This window comes from Gossypium hirsutum, chromosome D05, assembly GCF_007990345.1.
Source record: "Gossypium hirsutum isolate 1008001.06 chromosome D05, Gossypium_hirsutum_v2.1, whole genome shotgun sequence".
NCBI classification, from domain to species: domain Eukaryota; kingdom Viridiplantae; phylum Streptophyta; class Magnoliopsida; order Malvales; family Malvaceae; genus Gossypium; species Gossypium hirsutum.
The window spans coordinates 26,821,256-26,838,114 of NC_053441.1; the positions used below are offsets into that span (position 1 = coordinate 26,821,256).

General features: G+C 31.8%; 1 protein-coding gene and 1 long non-coding RNA gene across 2 annotated transcripts; one reads left to right on the forward strand and one right to left on the reverse strand.

Moving 5' to 3' along the window:
* Positions 1 to 283: 283 nt before the first annotated feature.
* LOC107905237 (ubiquitin carboxyl-terminal hydrolase MINDY-3) lies at positions 284 to 5,552 on the reverse strand. Its single transcript, XM_016831841.2, has 7 exons — positions 4,878 to 5,552; positions 3,628 to 3,706; positions 3,036 to 3,187; positions 2,208 to 2,331; positions 1,913 to 2,098; positions 1,679 to 1,750; positions 284 to 1,364 (listed from the first exon to the last, which is right to left on the reverse strand). Exons 1-7 carry the CDS (start codon positions 5,267 to 5,269, stop codon positions 537 to 539), a joined length of 1,833 nt encoding a protein of 610 aa, XP_016687330.1. The 5' UTR covers positions 5,270 to 5,552; the 3' UTR covers positions 284 to 536.
* A 5,126-nt stretch (positions 5,553 to 10,678) lies between these two features.
* On the forward strand, positions 10,679 to 15,719 carry LOC107905238 (uncharacterized). Its single transcript, XR_005914108.1, has 2 exons — positions 10,679 to 10,985; positions 13,282 to 15,719. It is a non-coding gene; the product is annotated as an uncharacterized lncRNA (long non-coding RNA).
* The last annotated feature ends 1,140 nt before the right edge of the window (positions 15,720 to 16,859 follow it).

The window sequence follows — 16,859 nt, forward strand, 5'->3', positions numbered from 1 at the left end:
TTTACAACCTTAGAATATATAGCCATTAGAGATTAGAACTCATAATACATTTAGAGAATTGTTTTCGAGTTTTTCAGAGTCTAATTTTTTATCTTTTATCTTTTATACCCTCCGTTCTTTTGTCATTATAGTAAAATTATCTTTGCAATGATTTTTTATCCTCTTTGAAAGAATTTTTTCATGTTAAATTTGTGTTTTCAATTTCTCAATTTATTCCACTATGTTTTGTTACTTGTTTAATCGGGTCAATCCTAACATGATATATGGTCCTCCACCTTCAGTATTTAAAATCTGAAATTTGAATTAAGAATTTCAATGCTACAGCAAATAAAGTAATAAACCCACAGGAATGGTGAAAGCTGAAACAAACCCTGAATAATAAAAAAATTAACCTCTTCTCTCATTTGCTGAATTTATGATAAAAACCAACCAGGTTTATCATATATGCCCTTTTCTTTCTCACTCAAGTTTGCTCTCCCCAGATCCAAAGGGCCTCAAAGGATCCCCAGATATGATTAATATACACATTCAGATTTTCAGACTATACTAGGGGGATCCCCCACCCAATTACATACCGCACGAGGCCAGCGTGTTCTTATGCAGTCCACCAACGGTGCATGTTGAGAAGGTTCGGGTTTAGCCACTTCTGTGTCTTTACCACTTGGTTGTGCCCCTGCAGAACCAGATGGAAGAACTGCTACGTCTGCCATGAATTCCTCTGGTGTCCACCTTGGAGGTACTGAAACCCTCAATTTTGTCAACCTCGGTCTTTGCATCGGAGTCTCACCTCCGGAACTGAATTGGCTGCCATTCAAATCTGATTTTGCTATCCCGTTAAAATGGTAGAGATCGAATATCTTTTGACCCATCTGTCCAGTTGAATCCTTAAGACCTCCCAAGCTCTTGTCTAAATCCAAGATAACCTGCCAGAATTCGCTCCACACAATGAAGCCTGAGCCGCAAAGGCTATCAAGTTTTTCAGATGGAAGTCTGATATTCGTCTCTCTGAGGACTTGATGGAAACCTTCAACGCTAATGAACCCGCCACCTCCACTCTGATCTTGGGCATCAAAAGCTTTCCGGATCTGTGAATCTCTTGCTTCCAGTTCATTCTCATCTTGAACACCTGTATCTAGAGCAAATAATACCGTATAATGTGACTCACTCCCGACAACCCATATCGGCCATTTTGGGCATTTTAGATTTTGGCCAACCTTACAGAAATTAAGGGATTCTAGAAGAGTGAGGAATCCGACTTCCACATTTGTAGATACACCCTTCAAAAACATGCCACCTCCTAAATCCATCCTTCCATCAAATACGTTCGGAACAGCTTGCCCACAGAGCAATAGGTTCACAATTTCCTGAAATTATTTTGTACAAATGCAATTATAAAGCAAAATTCATCAAAAAGTGCAACCTAGAGACTTAATAGTGGAAACTATGTTTACTCGGACTCAGGCTGTGAGAATATGCATCCAACACGGGTATGGTCAGATTTTTCTAAGTTTTACGTACGAAGTATAGGGAGAGTTCTTGAAGCTCATAAGAGATATCCCCATACCCATGTGTCGGACGCAAGTGATAGATACAAATACTTAAAAAAAGAGAAATAGTCAGAACAACATAGAATGACGGTAAGTTCTATCATTAAACGGATAAGAGCAATTTTATGTACCTGAGAAGCATGCCCAAAAGGTGCAGTTACTAGAGGAAGGCTGGGATCATCCCGGTCAGCTTGAACACAGTCCTAAGATAAAATTTGGAAGCATTGATGTAATTATATCCGCATTCAAAGAAAACAGTATCAACTATATTAGATATAGCTTGCTCTTAAAATCATTATATAGCTATAAAAAAATTGATGCATAAATAAAGACAAAATTGGAGTCTTCAAAACAAACAAACCTACCAATCCTCGAGAAAGTAAGGCAGAGATAAGGAAAAGCAATGCTCCCATGCGACTTTGAAAAACAGGAATAATTGCTTCAAGCCTCTTATAGGCACTTGCTGGGGTTGTGTATGTCTCAACTCTTAAAACTTTATGCAAATTAGAAGCTGATTCAATTGAAAGACCTTCGAGTGCTTGTGCAATTATCTGTAAGATAGAACAAACACTTGTCAGAAAATAAGAACGCAGAAAATAATATAAAAACTAAGATATTAACATAATAACAACATATTCAGGTCAATCGAGATCCACTTACAACATCTGTTAGACTGTCTTCAGATTCTTCAACACCATCACCAATAGAACTCAAAGTTGCAATCAAAGCTCTTTTATTATTTCCACATAAAAACAATATCTCACCCATACTTTTAACTAAGGCTCTGTGAACATAAACAAGAATTTAAATTGAAATGGATAACAGAATAACAATTAATGAGTTGAAAAGCAGCTGAAACTGGAGCAACGAATATTCCTCTTAAATCAGTTATTCCAGAAATGAAGTAAGCATAATAAAGACCACTACCAGTTCACATCACAAATAATCATGAATATCCATTAAGATGTGTCACAAGATTTAACATTACATAAAATCTTGACATTGATCGATGACCATTCATGAAAATGAGCTAATACCTTGACCAAAACACAGCCCATATGCAAATACAACCCATAGCCCATTAGGCCAAATTTCAAATGTACATGTGCTCAGGCAAACATAATTCGAAAAAGAAATTGTACGTGCAACCTGACTGCTCAGGTTAAGATCAAAGAACCACACTTTTTCTCTGCTTTTCAAATGGCAAACAAGATATTAGCAACCAGAAAGGAACTAAGTGGAATTTGAAAGGAACTCAATAGAAGGAAAAGCCAGGACAACTAAGCAGTAACGTGATGATTGACATGGCAAAAAAATTGTATGTAACAGCCAGCAGGAGATCTTTTTTAACATTGTTGGATAGAATGTAATTAATATTGCTTGAATAGTTCAACTCCATTTTTTTTAAAAATAAAACACAGAGCTAGAAGAAACTTGGAATGCAATGTGCCTTCTTTGCGTACAATTTAATGCAATAAATCTAATCACCTTGCTTTTGCATTTTCAGTAAAAGCAGCAAAATTATTTGAAGCAACATATTGATTTTTGGATAATCTCCTGGGAGTTGAATTCTGTGGTGTACTTTGGGCAGCTTTAACCAAGTCATCCGGACAGAAAAGAAGATGTTTGAGAACAAATGCCTGCATAGACAGACAAATATTATTGTCAGCAATAAGAGAATTGGCTATTATCGTGAGATAAACATCAGAACAAACAGAAATGTCGTGAGGCTATCATAAGATCCGGAGCCAGCTTAGAAGTTATCTGGTGGGGTCAACCTATTTAATAATCTTAATCAGCAATTAATATCCTATGTCATTTGCATAAAAGAAAAGAAAAGTGCAGTACTGGCTAATATACACTAAAATAAGCTTCCAAGGAAAGAACAAATTTTAGTGAGAGAAAATGTCAATGTAACATATTCGCATTCAGAAGACATGCTTATAATAAGTTAAGCTGTTACATAAGAAAACATGTACTTTTTTATGGATTAAGAACTCCACATGGCATGAAAAGAACAATCGACATTCAAGTTCTGCTCGCTAAAAGAACTCATATAACCAAGAAATTAGGGAGTTACTTGTATGGCTGCTAAGACACCACAGGGCCCACCTTCATGCTGCACTAGGATCATAGAAGTTTCTGGATCAGGGCTAAACCTACAGTTGTTTTTTTCATGTATTAGCCCATAAAAAGCAAACATATGAAACTTGCAAAAGATTCTGACCATTGATATTTATTAAAACGAATTTACCAAGAAAATACAAACCAAAAATGAAGGAAGACAAGAACTAGCATCCATGAGTTTTTAACGAAGAATAAGATATCTACCAACATAATCTGCCAACTATTAATTACCAAGCACGGTTCATAATAATTATACTAGATAATGATGGAACATATAGAAGAAACAGTTTAAATCAATCAATTACAAATCCGCCAAGAGCCAGCTCATCTGGCCAGTATGCTTAACCAATCAATATGCATAAACATAGAGATAAAGCAATTAAACCAAAATTACCCTAAGAATACTATCTATACTTAGTATTGGACAACGGAGAAAATCAGGGAGATCGATCTATCTATACTTAGTATCGGACAACAAAGAAAATCAGGGAGATCGATCTATCTATACTTAGTATCGGACATCGAAGAAAATCAGGGAGATCGAATTGCAATTATGGGAATAAATTATAAAGTGCACTGCATTAGATGAAAGAAATCATCTCGTACATGAATAATACCTCTAACTCTAGCTCATTTACAAAGCCCACAACTGCACACCCATCAATTCATTCTCACAAACACACACATAAACACAAAATAAAAAATAAACAGGAAAAAAAGGGCACCTTCTCAATGAAGAACTACATTTCAAGGACTATTCATAATAATTCTTATACAAGGTTTCAAGCCAACGCATTCTTGATTCAGATTCACTTTACATTGCCCTTGCACTTCCTTTTATTGAACCTGACAGTAAGAGACTTCATTCATGAATTATATTCTCCATTCACGAAGAAGCACCTACTAGTGCTAAACTGTTATAAGGTTTCTCTTATCGAACAACATAAGGAGGGACAAAAGACATAGTTTATCGGTAAGTAGTTTCCACGTGAGATAGTAAACAAAAAATTGTCATTAGCAACTTGATGTTATATAGTATACTCAAACTTAGCTGCCAATTTATCCTGTGATCAATATCCTTAACCACAATATTTATTGAAAATTCAACTAAGCAGTGGATATTATTTCTTTACATTGCTCCTAGTCTCTCAGCAGTAATAATTTAATTTTTATATATATTAAAAGCAAAAGAGTAGCCTTTACCTTATACCCTGGTTGCTCCACTGAGCAAGTATATCCTTCGAAACACCATTTCCAAAAACCATAAAAAATAACTGATAAGCTTCTTTCTCCGACAATTCATTACCCAATTTCACTTCTTTGGCTTTTATTTCCATCTCTTTGGTTCCTATATCTCCGCCACTATCACTTTTCAGAGGGGAACCAGAAGCCGGAACGCTTTTTCCCGTCGCCAGCATCCGTTTCTCAGCTGCAGCTGCCATTAGTTCACGCTGCAACCGGCGACTCTCTTCCGGCGTCGTCGTCGCTAAGTTCGCGGCTTCTCTCGGCTTGCTCCTCTTCGGCTCTGGCGGCGAGTTTTGCATGCTCATCCGTAGAGCCATTCTAAGATCCTCTTCTTCTTGTTGATCCGCCATCTGATAACCAACGTCGGATCAAACTTTAAAGGAATCTAAAATACCTGGAATAATTGAATCCAAAATTTGTTTTTCAGATGTTTTATGAACTTGATTTCGATTCAGATTCTCTAAATAACAAGAAAAAAAATGGATTTTTGGATCTTGAAAAAAGAAACCCTAAAGAAACAAATTAGGGTGTGGAATTTCAGAGGCCAACTGGAGACGAGCTGGATGTTACAAAAAGCGAAGAGGAAATGCCGTTTTAGAAAACACAAGGATGACGGATTTAAAATTCTCGATAGAGTTAAAATAGGAAAGTGACTCAAAAGGTAAAAAATCAGAGGTGCTGGCTGTCTCCCCAGTTAACAACTGAAACGGTGCCGTTTTGAAATGTGGAGGAAGTTGAATTACCATTACGTCCTTGATTTATTTGTGTTGTACTTTGAAGATGAGCTTAGCAGTTAGTTGGTGGGTGGGTTTAGCAGTTGGAGAGAGGGAGTAAGTTTTGGCAAAAGTGTAAAGCTCTGGTCTCTCCCTCCTTTAATGGAAAGCAAAGGCCGTCTTGTTTAGAGCTGGATTGTCAGTCAAGGAGGCCCTAGCGTAGTAAATTTGAAATGGGAAAAACACTTTTTTTTTCTTTTCAATTGTGATATTCAATACTTAAATTTTTTAATTTAATCTCTATTTAACTCAAAATATTTAAAAATTCTATCAATCTAGTCTTGATTTAACAAATTTAACTTACAACATTTACATATTTTATTAAATTAGGACCAAATTAATTGAATGTGTAAATTTTGAAGACTAAATTTATTATTATACTAATCAAATTTATGTACAATTGACGAAAAATATTAATGTCGTGATTAATTATTTTTAATTTCTTACTTTTAAAATTGATAAAAATTAATTTGCTTCGGTTTTTTTAGAGGGAATAAATTGGTTAATAAAATAGTTATTTGGTAGTTTAATTTTTTTTCTTAAACCAAGCATGTTGTGCTATTTATAGTCATAAACGTAAATTGAGATATACATGTGTTTTGTGTAAGATGGATTAAAATCAATTTTGGCTTTCAACAAAATGGTCTTCTATGTTATTCTCGAACCACAAAATGCTTCAAGTGTGGACTCGGGCAATACAAACCAAGTCAATGAAAACTTTTAATTTACTTTTAGTAGGAAAGTGAAAGTAAACTCTCTTTATAAACCGGTAACTATTTAATATTCCAGTATATAGAATTTATTCTTTGTAAACAAATTACTCCACTTTTTTGTTGAATAACGATGTATGTGAAGTGTGTTTGCTTTGGTTAACTAGTAGTCTCCATTTACTGAGAAAAATACAAAAGTTTTGTTTGAACAGGACTTAAATAAATAATAATATTTTTTAAAAAATACAACTTTTACTCTAAATGCAATAGTGAATGGGCGGCAGCAAGGCGACACCCTTTTAGATATACTAGGGTTGCTGCCCTTTGTAATACATATAAGGCTTAATCTTAGGTCTTTAATGTATTGAGTCTAAATATATATATTTCGTAAACATTTTTTTCAACACTTATAATTTATTCAACCAAATATTTATTTCATATTATCTAAAATATATTTAATCAATTAATTTAATTAACTAAATTAATTTATCAGTTAATTTTTTTCAACTCAATTCTAATTCCATTAAAGTCATAGCAACTTTACCGTAATATAATCTATAATGACTAATTAATTTATTATCGTATTTGAACTTCAATTATTTAATTATAATTAATTAAAAAATAATTCGAATAACTTAAATTAATTCTCAAATTATCTTTTATACTTAATGAGAAAACACATACACTACAATTGGTGATACATGTAGTCTATTTATCTTATTTCATCGTTTTCATTCATTTCATATTACTAGTTTTATATGCAATTCGCTTTTAGTTGTCTTAAACTAGCGGAGAGATTGGTTAGACATGTATAATTAGAGCTCAAATAGTTTATAATTAAGTTTTGGTTTTTCGCCTATTAATTACAATATTATTTAGTCACAAAGTTATTACACTGAAGTATCATAATTGAGCTCTCCCTTATTACATACCATTATGAAAGCTACTTAATTAGGGTTTGTTCAATAGTATTGTCATAAATGTGTTACTCTCATAGGATGCCCTTAATCTCTTTGGTATAAATTAATTCTCTCAATATGATCCTATTTTATCTCATAATAATCCTTACATCTTAATGAAAAGTCAATTACTATCAAGTACTAATTAACTTGTTTATCATAAAGACAAATGATTCATGATCATGTTTGTTTTTCATGTATCATGTAATGCTAGTAAGGAGATATCATTTACCCTTTAAATGGGCTATGAATTCAATTGTTATGGAATGATGTTATGTATTGCAGAAGTCGTATACCCAACGTACCAATTTTAGGTTTTTTATTTATTTGAACTAAACCTTTCATTTGCATCAAAATATACAAGTTGTGCATATATAGTCTATCATCCACTTGGGATTAATGTATATTATCCTATGACCATCACAAGTAGACCTGCTCATGGGCCGAGCCACCCGGTCTGCCCGAAAAGTGGGATGGTTTGGGTAAAAATATAGGCCCGAAAAATGGGTTTGGGTAAAAAAAAAGAGACCCATTTAGAAAACAGGTCGGGCCTAGGGTAAGGCTTTTTGGCCCGGGCTCGACCCGGCTGGAATATGCAAAAAAATGTAATTTCTTTTTTGATTTTTTTAGTGCTTTTTAGTGCTTTTTTGTTTTTTCACCATTTTGCTACCATTTCACTATTATATTGCTACTATTTTGTTGTTATTGTATAACTCTTATTTTATTGTTAATTTTGTTACTATTTTAGAGTTATTTGTTTGTTAAGTTGCACCTATTTTAGTGTTATTTAAGTATACATATTTTTTAAAAATTTATTTTAATTTATTGGGAAACATTTATTTTAATGTTTTTAGTATTTTTGATGTATTATATTTTCTAAAATATATATAATAATATAAAAAATTAATATGGGCCAGGCTGGGTTTTAACATTTTTATCCGGGTCAGGCATGGGAAAAATGTTAGGCCTAAGCTTAGCAAACGGGACTAAAATTTTGATTGGGGCCATACCCAGCCAGGCTCATGAGTACCTCTAGTCACAAATGAATAAATTCATAAACGAATCTAGGACCTATTCTACTTGGGTTCTATCAGTCACATTTATGTCTTTATCTTCTAGGAGTCATCCGCTCTGATACTCAATACAATGCATCTCCCTAATTGGACTTGACATATTAATCTTTCAAACAATTTGCTTAATCTCGATTAGACTAAGTACTTGTTTAGATATCTACTGAAATAAATTATTTTTCTCTATTACGATCCGGCTACATAATATCGATTAATATTAGTTAAACATTAGGTAACCAATTAGCTAATATTTATTTTTATTTTGATTTACGTGTAAAAACCGTTGAGGATAATATACAAATATATTAATGTAATTGATAGATATTTTATTAAACAAATTTGTTCGAAAAATATGAATACATATAGATGAAAATATGACACTAAAGATACTAGTTCCTAATAGAAGTATTTTTACCATTTGAAATTAAATATAAAAGTAATTAACTATAAGTTTAATATAACATTTGATATTCGAATTTGACTTCTTATTTTTTTTAAAAAAAAATTGGTACCTAATTTTTTTTTTTACAATTTGGTATTTCATTTTGTTAAATGTTATACAATGTCACTAAACCATTAGTATTGGTCACCCAACTTCAACAAGTTACAAACTGATCACAGAACTATTTAAAAGTTTTCATTTAAGTTATTTAAATATTTGAAATTTTTTATTTAAGTCAATGGGTTGTTAAAATTTTTTTTAAAAGTTTGACGAACGAGCTCTAAGCAACAATTCAATGATCGATATGATAGATCAGTACCTATCGATTAGTAGAAAAACATATATTTGATCCAAGTCGATCTGACGGTCAGTGTTGGAGATTGGAAAAAAAAAACTTATTTTTGGTTTTCAAATTCGTAATTTTCAAAGTTGTTTTATGAAAAGAAAATGAACGGTAAAAAAAAGAGAATGCAAGCTTTTAATTGGTGCATACAATGTAAATAGAGAATGCCATATAACATCAATTTACTTTATTTATTTCATTCATTTTCTAAAGCATGAAACTACATAAGAATAATTTTTTGGGGAGTTAAAACGTTTCTTAAAAAAATTCGGAAAAATATTAAAAGAATTAAAATGTTAAATGAATATATAAAATTTAACTTAAAATTTTAAAAAATTATGTATATTTTCACATTTGAATATTACAACCATCTTATTTGTCACATGTTGATCATGCAAAGGCTACGTCTGCTGAAAAAATTAATACCATTAGTATATTGGGTAACTTGTATAAAGTTTGATAAGTTTAATTACTAAATTTAAACTGAGTTACATTTAATAAAAATATTTTCTTTAAATAATTAAAAATAGTTAATTAATTATTATAATATTAAATATTAATAAAATAGTTATTTATAAAAAAATAAAGTGTTTTTTTGGTGACTGTATTTTAGAGGTCTCTATTATAGGAATCTAATTAAATTAGTCCATTTACTATTAAATAGATCAATTTAGTCCCCACACTATTAAAAAGAACCAAATAAGGCCAAATTGGAATAGAGTTAACATTTATTGTTTACAAAAATACCTTTTACCGTTTAACAAAATTAATATTTTAAAAGTTTTTATGGCTCTATAAATGAAATCTTTTGTTTGAAATTGAATTGCAATTGAAAAAAAAATTTAAAGATATTTTTTATACCGTGATTGTTTACTTTGTTATAAATTGGACTTATTTGATTCTTTTTAATAGTATAAGAACTAAATTGATCCATTTAATACTAGAAGGACTAATTTGATATAATTCCTATAATACGGAGACCTCTCGTATACATTTGACCATTCTTTTTTTCTTTTTATATATTTTAAAAAATTGAAGTCTTCCTTCCGCTAAATAAAATATGAAGTTAGTTCATAATTTTTAATAATTTTATAAAGTAGTTTAATGTTTACTATTAAAAAAAAATTGAAATAGTACTTTTGCCATTGAATTTTGTTTTGGTAAATTTTTATTTAAAAAAATTAAAGTTATAGTAAAATTGATTAAAATTTAAAGTTTAGTGATTAATTTTAATCATATAAAAATTGAATGATAAATTTATCTATATTTTTAAATCATAATGATTCACATCAATTAAAATAAAATATAATAGTAAATTTCAAGGTTATAATTTTTATTTTAAATATTATATATAAAATATTTCAAATATAACTATTTTCATATGTGAAATAATTAATTAATTTAAATATAATTATATTTTTACCTAATAGTATATAACTATTTGACATATTTCAATAGTATTAGATTGGAAATAGATTTTGTTTTTGGGTTATATCCCAAAAAAAATCGCTTGCTTGCGATAAACCCTAACCTCTACTCCATTCATTTATGTTTTTCTTTCTTTAACTTTTAATTTTTAATTTTTAATTTTTCATCTGTTTTTAGAAATTCGTGGTACTTTGACCGTTCATGTAGACACTATAAGATCATTTAGCGGTTGCTGTGGCTTTTGTTTAGTTTCTGGAACGTTAACTCACTGCCGCCGCCGCCGCCTCCACCACCTGCACCACTTCTACCACCAGTACCATCGCCTTCCACGTCACACATGGGTTTGTAAAGGCTTTTTTCTTATTTTTTTTTCACTGTAAAATACCCATTTTTTCATTTAAATAATTGAATCATAGATAATTTCTCTACTTCATAGTAGTTTTAGAAAGAACATGATGCATGCATTGGGCTCTTAGCCATTCTTTTTCTTTCAAGAGCAAAAAAAAGCTATAATCTTGAAGCACATGAAGTCTAGAAAGCTTATGTAATTTCGCCATTTTTTATTTTTGGAGATTTTGTTCTATGCCATTGACTTGAATTTGTGGTTCAAAAAATGTTCTTAACCAAGTTGTATTCTTAAAATTCGAAAATTTTTGAAGGGTCTTTCTCAGTTTTTCTGGATGTTTTGTTCTTTAGTGACTACTGACTACAGTATGGGAATGCGATGCTATTGATTAGTATTAAAATTTCTCACTGGGATGGTTTATATGGGTTGTTCTTTAGCTTAATTAGTCTATTAATTTTGTGAATCTCACTGAATATATCTTTTCTTCAATTGCCTTACCTAGAAAAATGATCTTTTCTGCAATTACAATATGCACAATGCATAGTCCTTTGTTGCTTGATGAAATTGATGAAGCCTCTCTTAGAATTTTTTTTAATGTATTTTCTAGGGGACTATTTAATTAATTAAACTTTTGCTCATTTTTTTCCCTTTATGTACTTTATATGTCTATATCATTGATTATAGTATCTTTCTTTTCTTGCATTGCTGTTTTGAAAGCATTAAATATTTAGTCGTCTGTGAGAACTTCTCAGCAGCCTTTTCTATTTTAGCTTTGACTATACTTCCTATGCTTGTATGTGCTATCCGTACTGTGCTACTTTGGTTCTATTGAGCCTAGCTGGTAATTTTGTTCATTGCTTTTGATACCATCTCTGCAATAAATGGTTAATTTTCAAAGGCTTTGGCATGTGGTCAATGATGAGGTGTTTTTATATGGTGTTATTCTTTTGTTTGTTTGCTGTTGTTTATCAAACTTTTCATTACCTGGCTCAAACTCAATGCGAATTTAATCAAGCTTATGGTTGACACTGTAGTATTGTTGCTGTTTCCTTTTATATCTGAAGATATACAGTGGTCTTTATGAAAATCATTAGCTTCAAAGTTTGAATTAAATACTTATAAAATCTGGGGGCTGGGTTATTTTGTTTTCTTTGGATTGCATCTTCCACTTAACTTGTAGTTGTTGCGTTATAGGCCTTTTAGTACGGCTATTTGAAGCTAGATTAGGGCTTTTGTAACCTTTTTGCCCTTTCCGTTCTCAATATATATGTAATGGATATGGGTATTGTTCGACATGTGTATGGTCTGATTTTCCGAAGTTTTTTCATGTATTTGGAGGATCATTGGAGGTCATATCTTGACATTTATGCGTCTGATACAAGTGTATTGGAGCAATCTAGGATCATAGTTCTTTCTTTCTATAATGTTCTTTTGTGTTTTAAACATTGTCTCTAGTTTCATTGAGATCATATTGACACTGTCTTTTGCCCAATGATGGAACTCTCAGTTTTTGATTGAATCGTTCTGGTTTTCAGTTCATTCTCTGGCTTTTACACACCACCTCCCTTCGTTCTCTCTCTCTCTCTCTCTCTCTCTCTCTCTCTCTCTCTCTCCATGTACACATTTCTTTGTGTGTATATATGTATGTATGTATGTATGTATGTATGTATGTATGTATGTATGTATGTATATATATAAAACTAGTTTACCCTTTGCGGCCAGGTGGTGTGTGAAAAGCTATTGATGAATGCCTTTACAGAGAAGTGTACATGATGCCGATGCAGTTATGAGATTCTGAGGGCTCTTTTTAGTTGCACTTTTTTATGTTTATCTTCATTTTCTTAAAATGTTTGCATCTTGAATATGTGGCTGACACATAGGCATGGGATACGACCTTCAATCCTCTAAATACATGGACAAACTTGGGAAAGTCTGACCATACCTGTATCAGACACATACGTATATGACACTTGTATTCGAGTTTGAGTAACATAGCTTTTAGGGTATTCTATAATGCATATGTCATCTTCAGTCATAATAGGCTGACTCAGTCCGAAGTGCATCAGATGTGCTTTTTAGATTTTGACTTCTGGGAGTAATAAATACCAAATGCTAAACTACAATTTATATAAGTTCATTGAAACTTAAATGCATCACAGAAACGCAGACGGAGTAATTCTCTTGTGGATTAAATTCGTATTTGGTCTTGAGATTAGTTTCCCTAAGAAGTCTTTGGTATTAGTTTGCTTATCCACCAGTCCTGCCTGATGATGGATTCTTTATGTGTGTAGGTTACTTTGCCTAATGTTACTTGAACTCGGGTGTGAGTGTTGGATATGGGTATGTATTTGACATGGTTATGGTTAGATTTTTCCAAGTTATGGTTTGCGGTCATGTTACTTGTATTCAGGTTTGTCAGATGCAATTATGTGTTTCATAGGGATATTTTTTTTCTTATGCATTTCGTGAATAGAAAGCAAGCAATTGGGATTATTCCATATGACAGTATGAAGGAACCCATGGAAATGTTTTTTCTTGTATTGAGATTTGAAGGATCCTTGAAACTGTTTAAGGAAAAATTTTGAAGTAAGCGTTGATTAGGTTTTAGCTGATGCATCTTTTGAGTGCTGGCATTTTGTTGAAGCTATCTTTTTCAATGTTTTTTAAACTGGACCCCGGTGGTTGAATCGGTCTAGCCGGTCCGATTGGTTCAACCGGTCTGATTAAAAAATCATTAAAAATTCAAAAAATACAAAATAAAATATTCAGTTTATCCAGTCCGTACCAGTTCCTAGGTCAACTGGTTCAAAGCCGCTCTCTGGACCGGTACCCTGGCCGGTTCCCTGTCCAACTGGTCTGGCCGGCCGGTCCGGTTCAAACAGCATTGATCTTTTTTAACTCCATAGCTATCTTGGGTTTTTTTGCTCTAATACAAATATATTACAAGGGTTTGGAAACTCATTGAATTTGTAACTAGCTTTTTGTAGTTAGTGTTTGGCCCAATGATGGAAAACTCATCGAATAGAGTAGTTACTTCTGATTTTCAATTTGAACATTCGCCATCATCATTATTATCATCATCTGTCTTTGCTTTCTTCATCATCAATCATCATCATTATCTTCAGCAGCAACAAACAACTGAAACATGATTTGCTCTCTCTCTCTCTCTCTTTCTCTCTCTCTCTCTTTATATATATTTATCTATCTTTTTTACACAGATTATGAGGTGGGAAGGTTCTTAATGAGAATCAGTTAGTTAACTGTGATGACCAATACTTCTTACAAATGAGATCTGAGGGCCTTTCTGATCTTGTCTTGAATGTCTCAACTGTATAATTGGTGTTTTTATACCATGAAAATCCTTTGTTGGTTTTTTTCTTTTTTATGATGATTACTTGTGTTGCACCCAACTTTTCATTTTTCTCAAAAGCATCCATGGCCATTCATGTTTGTCGCATATCTTGACATGGGTATCAGGATATGATCTTCTAAGAACTCTCAAAATACATAAGAAGAAAAATTGAACATTTTCGTATTTGACACAAGCGATTGGTTTAACATAGGTAATTACGTTAAAGAAAATTTAATGTTGCTACTTCTGCAGCTATTATTGTTATTCTTCTCTTAAGAAGTGGGTCGACTTTAGTGAATATCATCACATTGTCATTTGATTATGATACTTACAAGGCCATCACCTTTGACCCTTCAATAAAAAGTTGACGGGTTTTATTTTTGTTATTTCTTTGGGTAGTATGGATGAAAAAGCAGCATTATCGATGGGTGCTGGTGTTTGTGCTTGAATCCACACATAGGGTCAAGGTTCGTCATTGTTGGTTCGTGTTTGATTCTTTGACATTAGGTCAAGAGTCCGCTCTTCTTGAGTCTTAAGGGAAAGGGTTTTGATCGAATCTGATTTGGGGTTTGAAGACCTTGTTTCTTGGGGTATCAACTTTGGGTTTTGCATTTGACGAGAAAGGATTATATGAAACTGAAATACCATGAAATTTGTATTCTTTTCTAATAATTTAATGCCATTTCAACATTTTCATCTTGAAAAAAATTAAATTCAAAATAATGTCAATTTTTTGAATGAAAATGCTAAAGTAATATTTAATTATTGGAAAGGGATACAAGTGACATGGTATCTAAGTTTCATATAATCCATTCTCGTGTGTTGGCACTTGCACTATATTATACTTGAAATGCCATGTTTACTTGTATGGTGGTGTATATGACAAACATTGAATCAACGTCTTTCACTTTCTCATGACATCTTTGGAACCCCAAGACATTTGATTGTTTGGAGTATTTGTCTACTTTTTCGCCAATGACAGATCACATTATAGTGGTTGCATAGATAATTCACCAAGGGTCTAAATGATACAGATGGTGACAAGGTGTGGTTGGTTTTAGTTGATTTTGAAGAGATTGAAAACAGCGGTGATGATGGGATGACAGTGATTTCTTTGTTTAATAAAATGTTGTGTGGTGGTAACTATCACTTATGAGGAAAGATCGAGAACTTCAAGAAGCAAATGGTGTGGTGGATGATGATAAGTATCTTATAAGCTAAATGTAATCATTTCAGAAACCTTTGATTTTCTACAAATTTCTTCTTCATTTGGTTTTTGAGATTGGAAATTCAATGGAAGAAACAAAAACCTTGTTCATTTCATTTTTCTCCTAAACGAAAATGAGAATGCAAGTCATGTTTTCTCTTGTTCTTTCATTCTTGTGGGCATACCATACTTTGCAGCCAGATAAATTGTGTGATATCATAATGCGTCATTTTTGAGGAATTTGTTTATCTCACGACTTTAAAACAAGCATTTCCAGTTTAAATAGAATTGCAATTTCTTAACTTGTAAGCACATTAATTTATCACATAAAATAGAACAACGCTAAGGACAAAGATAATGCAAAACAGGGAAAAGAATGATTTCACCAAAACTTGAAAGACCCGTTTTAATCAACAAAGGTTATGACTTTCAAGAGCAGAAGTTTCCGAGTTGGGTTTTTCAAACCCTAATTTGTAAAGGAGAAAGATGAATTATTTTGAGCGATTTATGGTGAAAATGGTTTTGATGTTCAGCCAAAGTGGCGAGGTAGAGTAAGAAAGGTTTAAACAAAAAGGAAAGGAGAAACAAATATGGGTTTTTAAAACTTTAACAAAGAAAATATTTTTAGTAGAATGATATGTTGACAAAGAAAAGTAGAGATGTGTGTAGACATGATTATGGATTGGGTTAATGTAAAATTTTAAGACTATATTTTAGGTTTGGCTATGGTTCGATTCGAAGAATGAGTTTAAAATTTTGTCAAAGTTCGGTTTAGATAGAGAGTGCTAAACCCAAGCTTATATAAAAATAAATTTAAAAATATAATGTATATTAAAAATATTAAAATAAATATTTTTAATAAATTAAAAATACTATTAAAGAAGTCTTTATACTTAAATAAATAAATATAGTTGCAACTTAAATAACAAATGTCTCTAAAATAGTAACAAAATTAATAATAAAATAAGAGTTATACAATATTCAAATAATAACAACAAAATAATAGAATATAATGGCAAAGTGACAGCAAAGCAACATCAAAATGACAACAAAATAACAATAAACAACAATGAAAAATTTAGGCGAATTCAGCCAGATTAGGGCTAAAAAAATCTTACTCGAGGTCCGGGTAGTTTAGAAAATGAGTTTTATCTATTGTCTAAGTTCATTTTTGAGCTTATATTTTTATTCAAATACTTTCACTTTTCAATCGACCCTTTGAGCCTGGGTGAATAAGTTGACATATGATGTGGTATGATTTTATTGACCCAATTTTCTTTTATCACATTTTAATTTTTTGACTACAAATT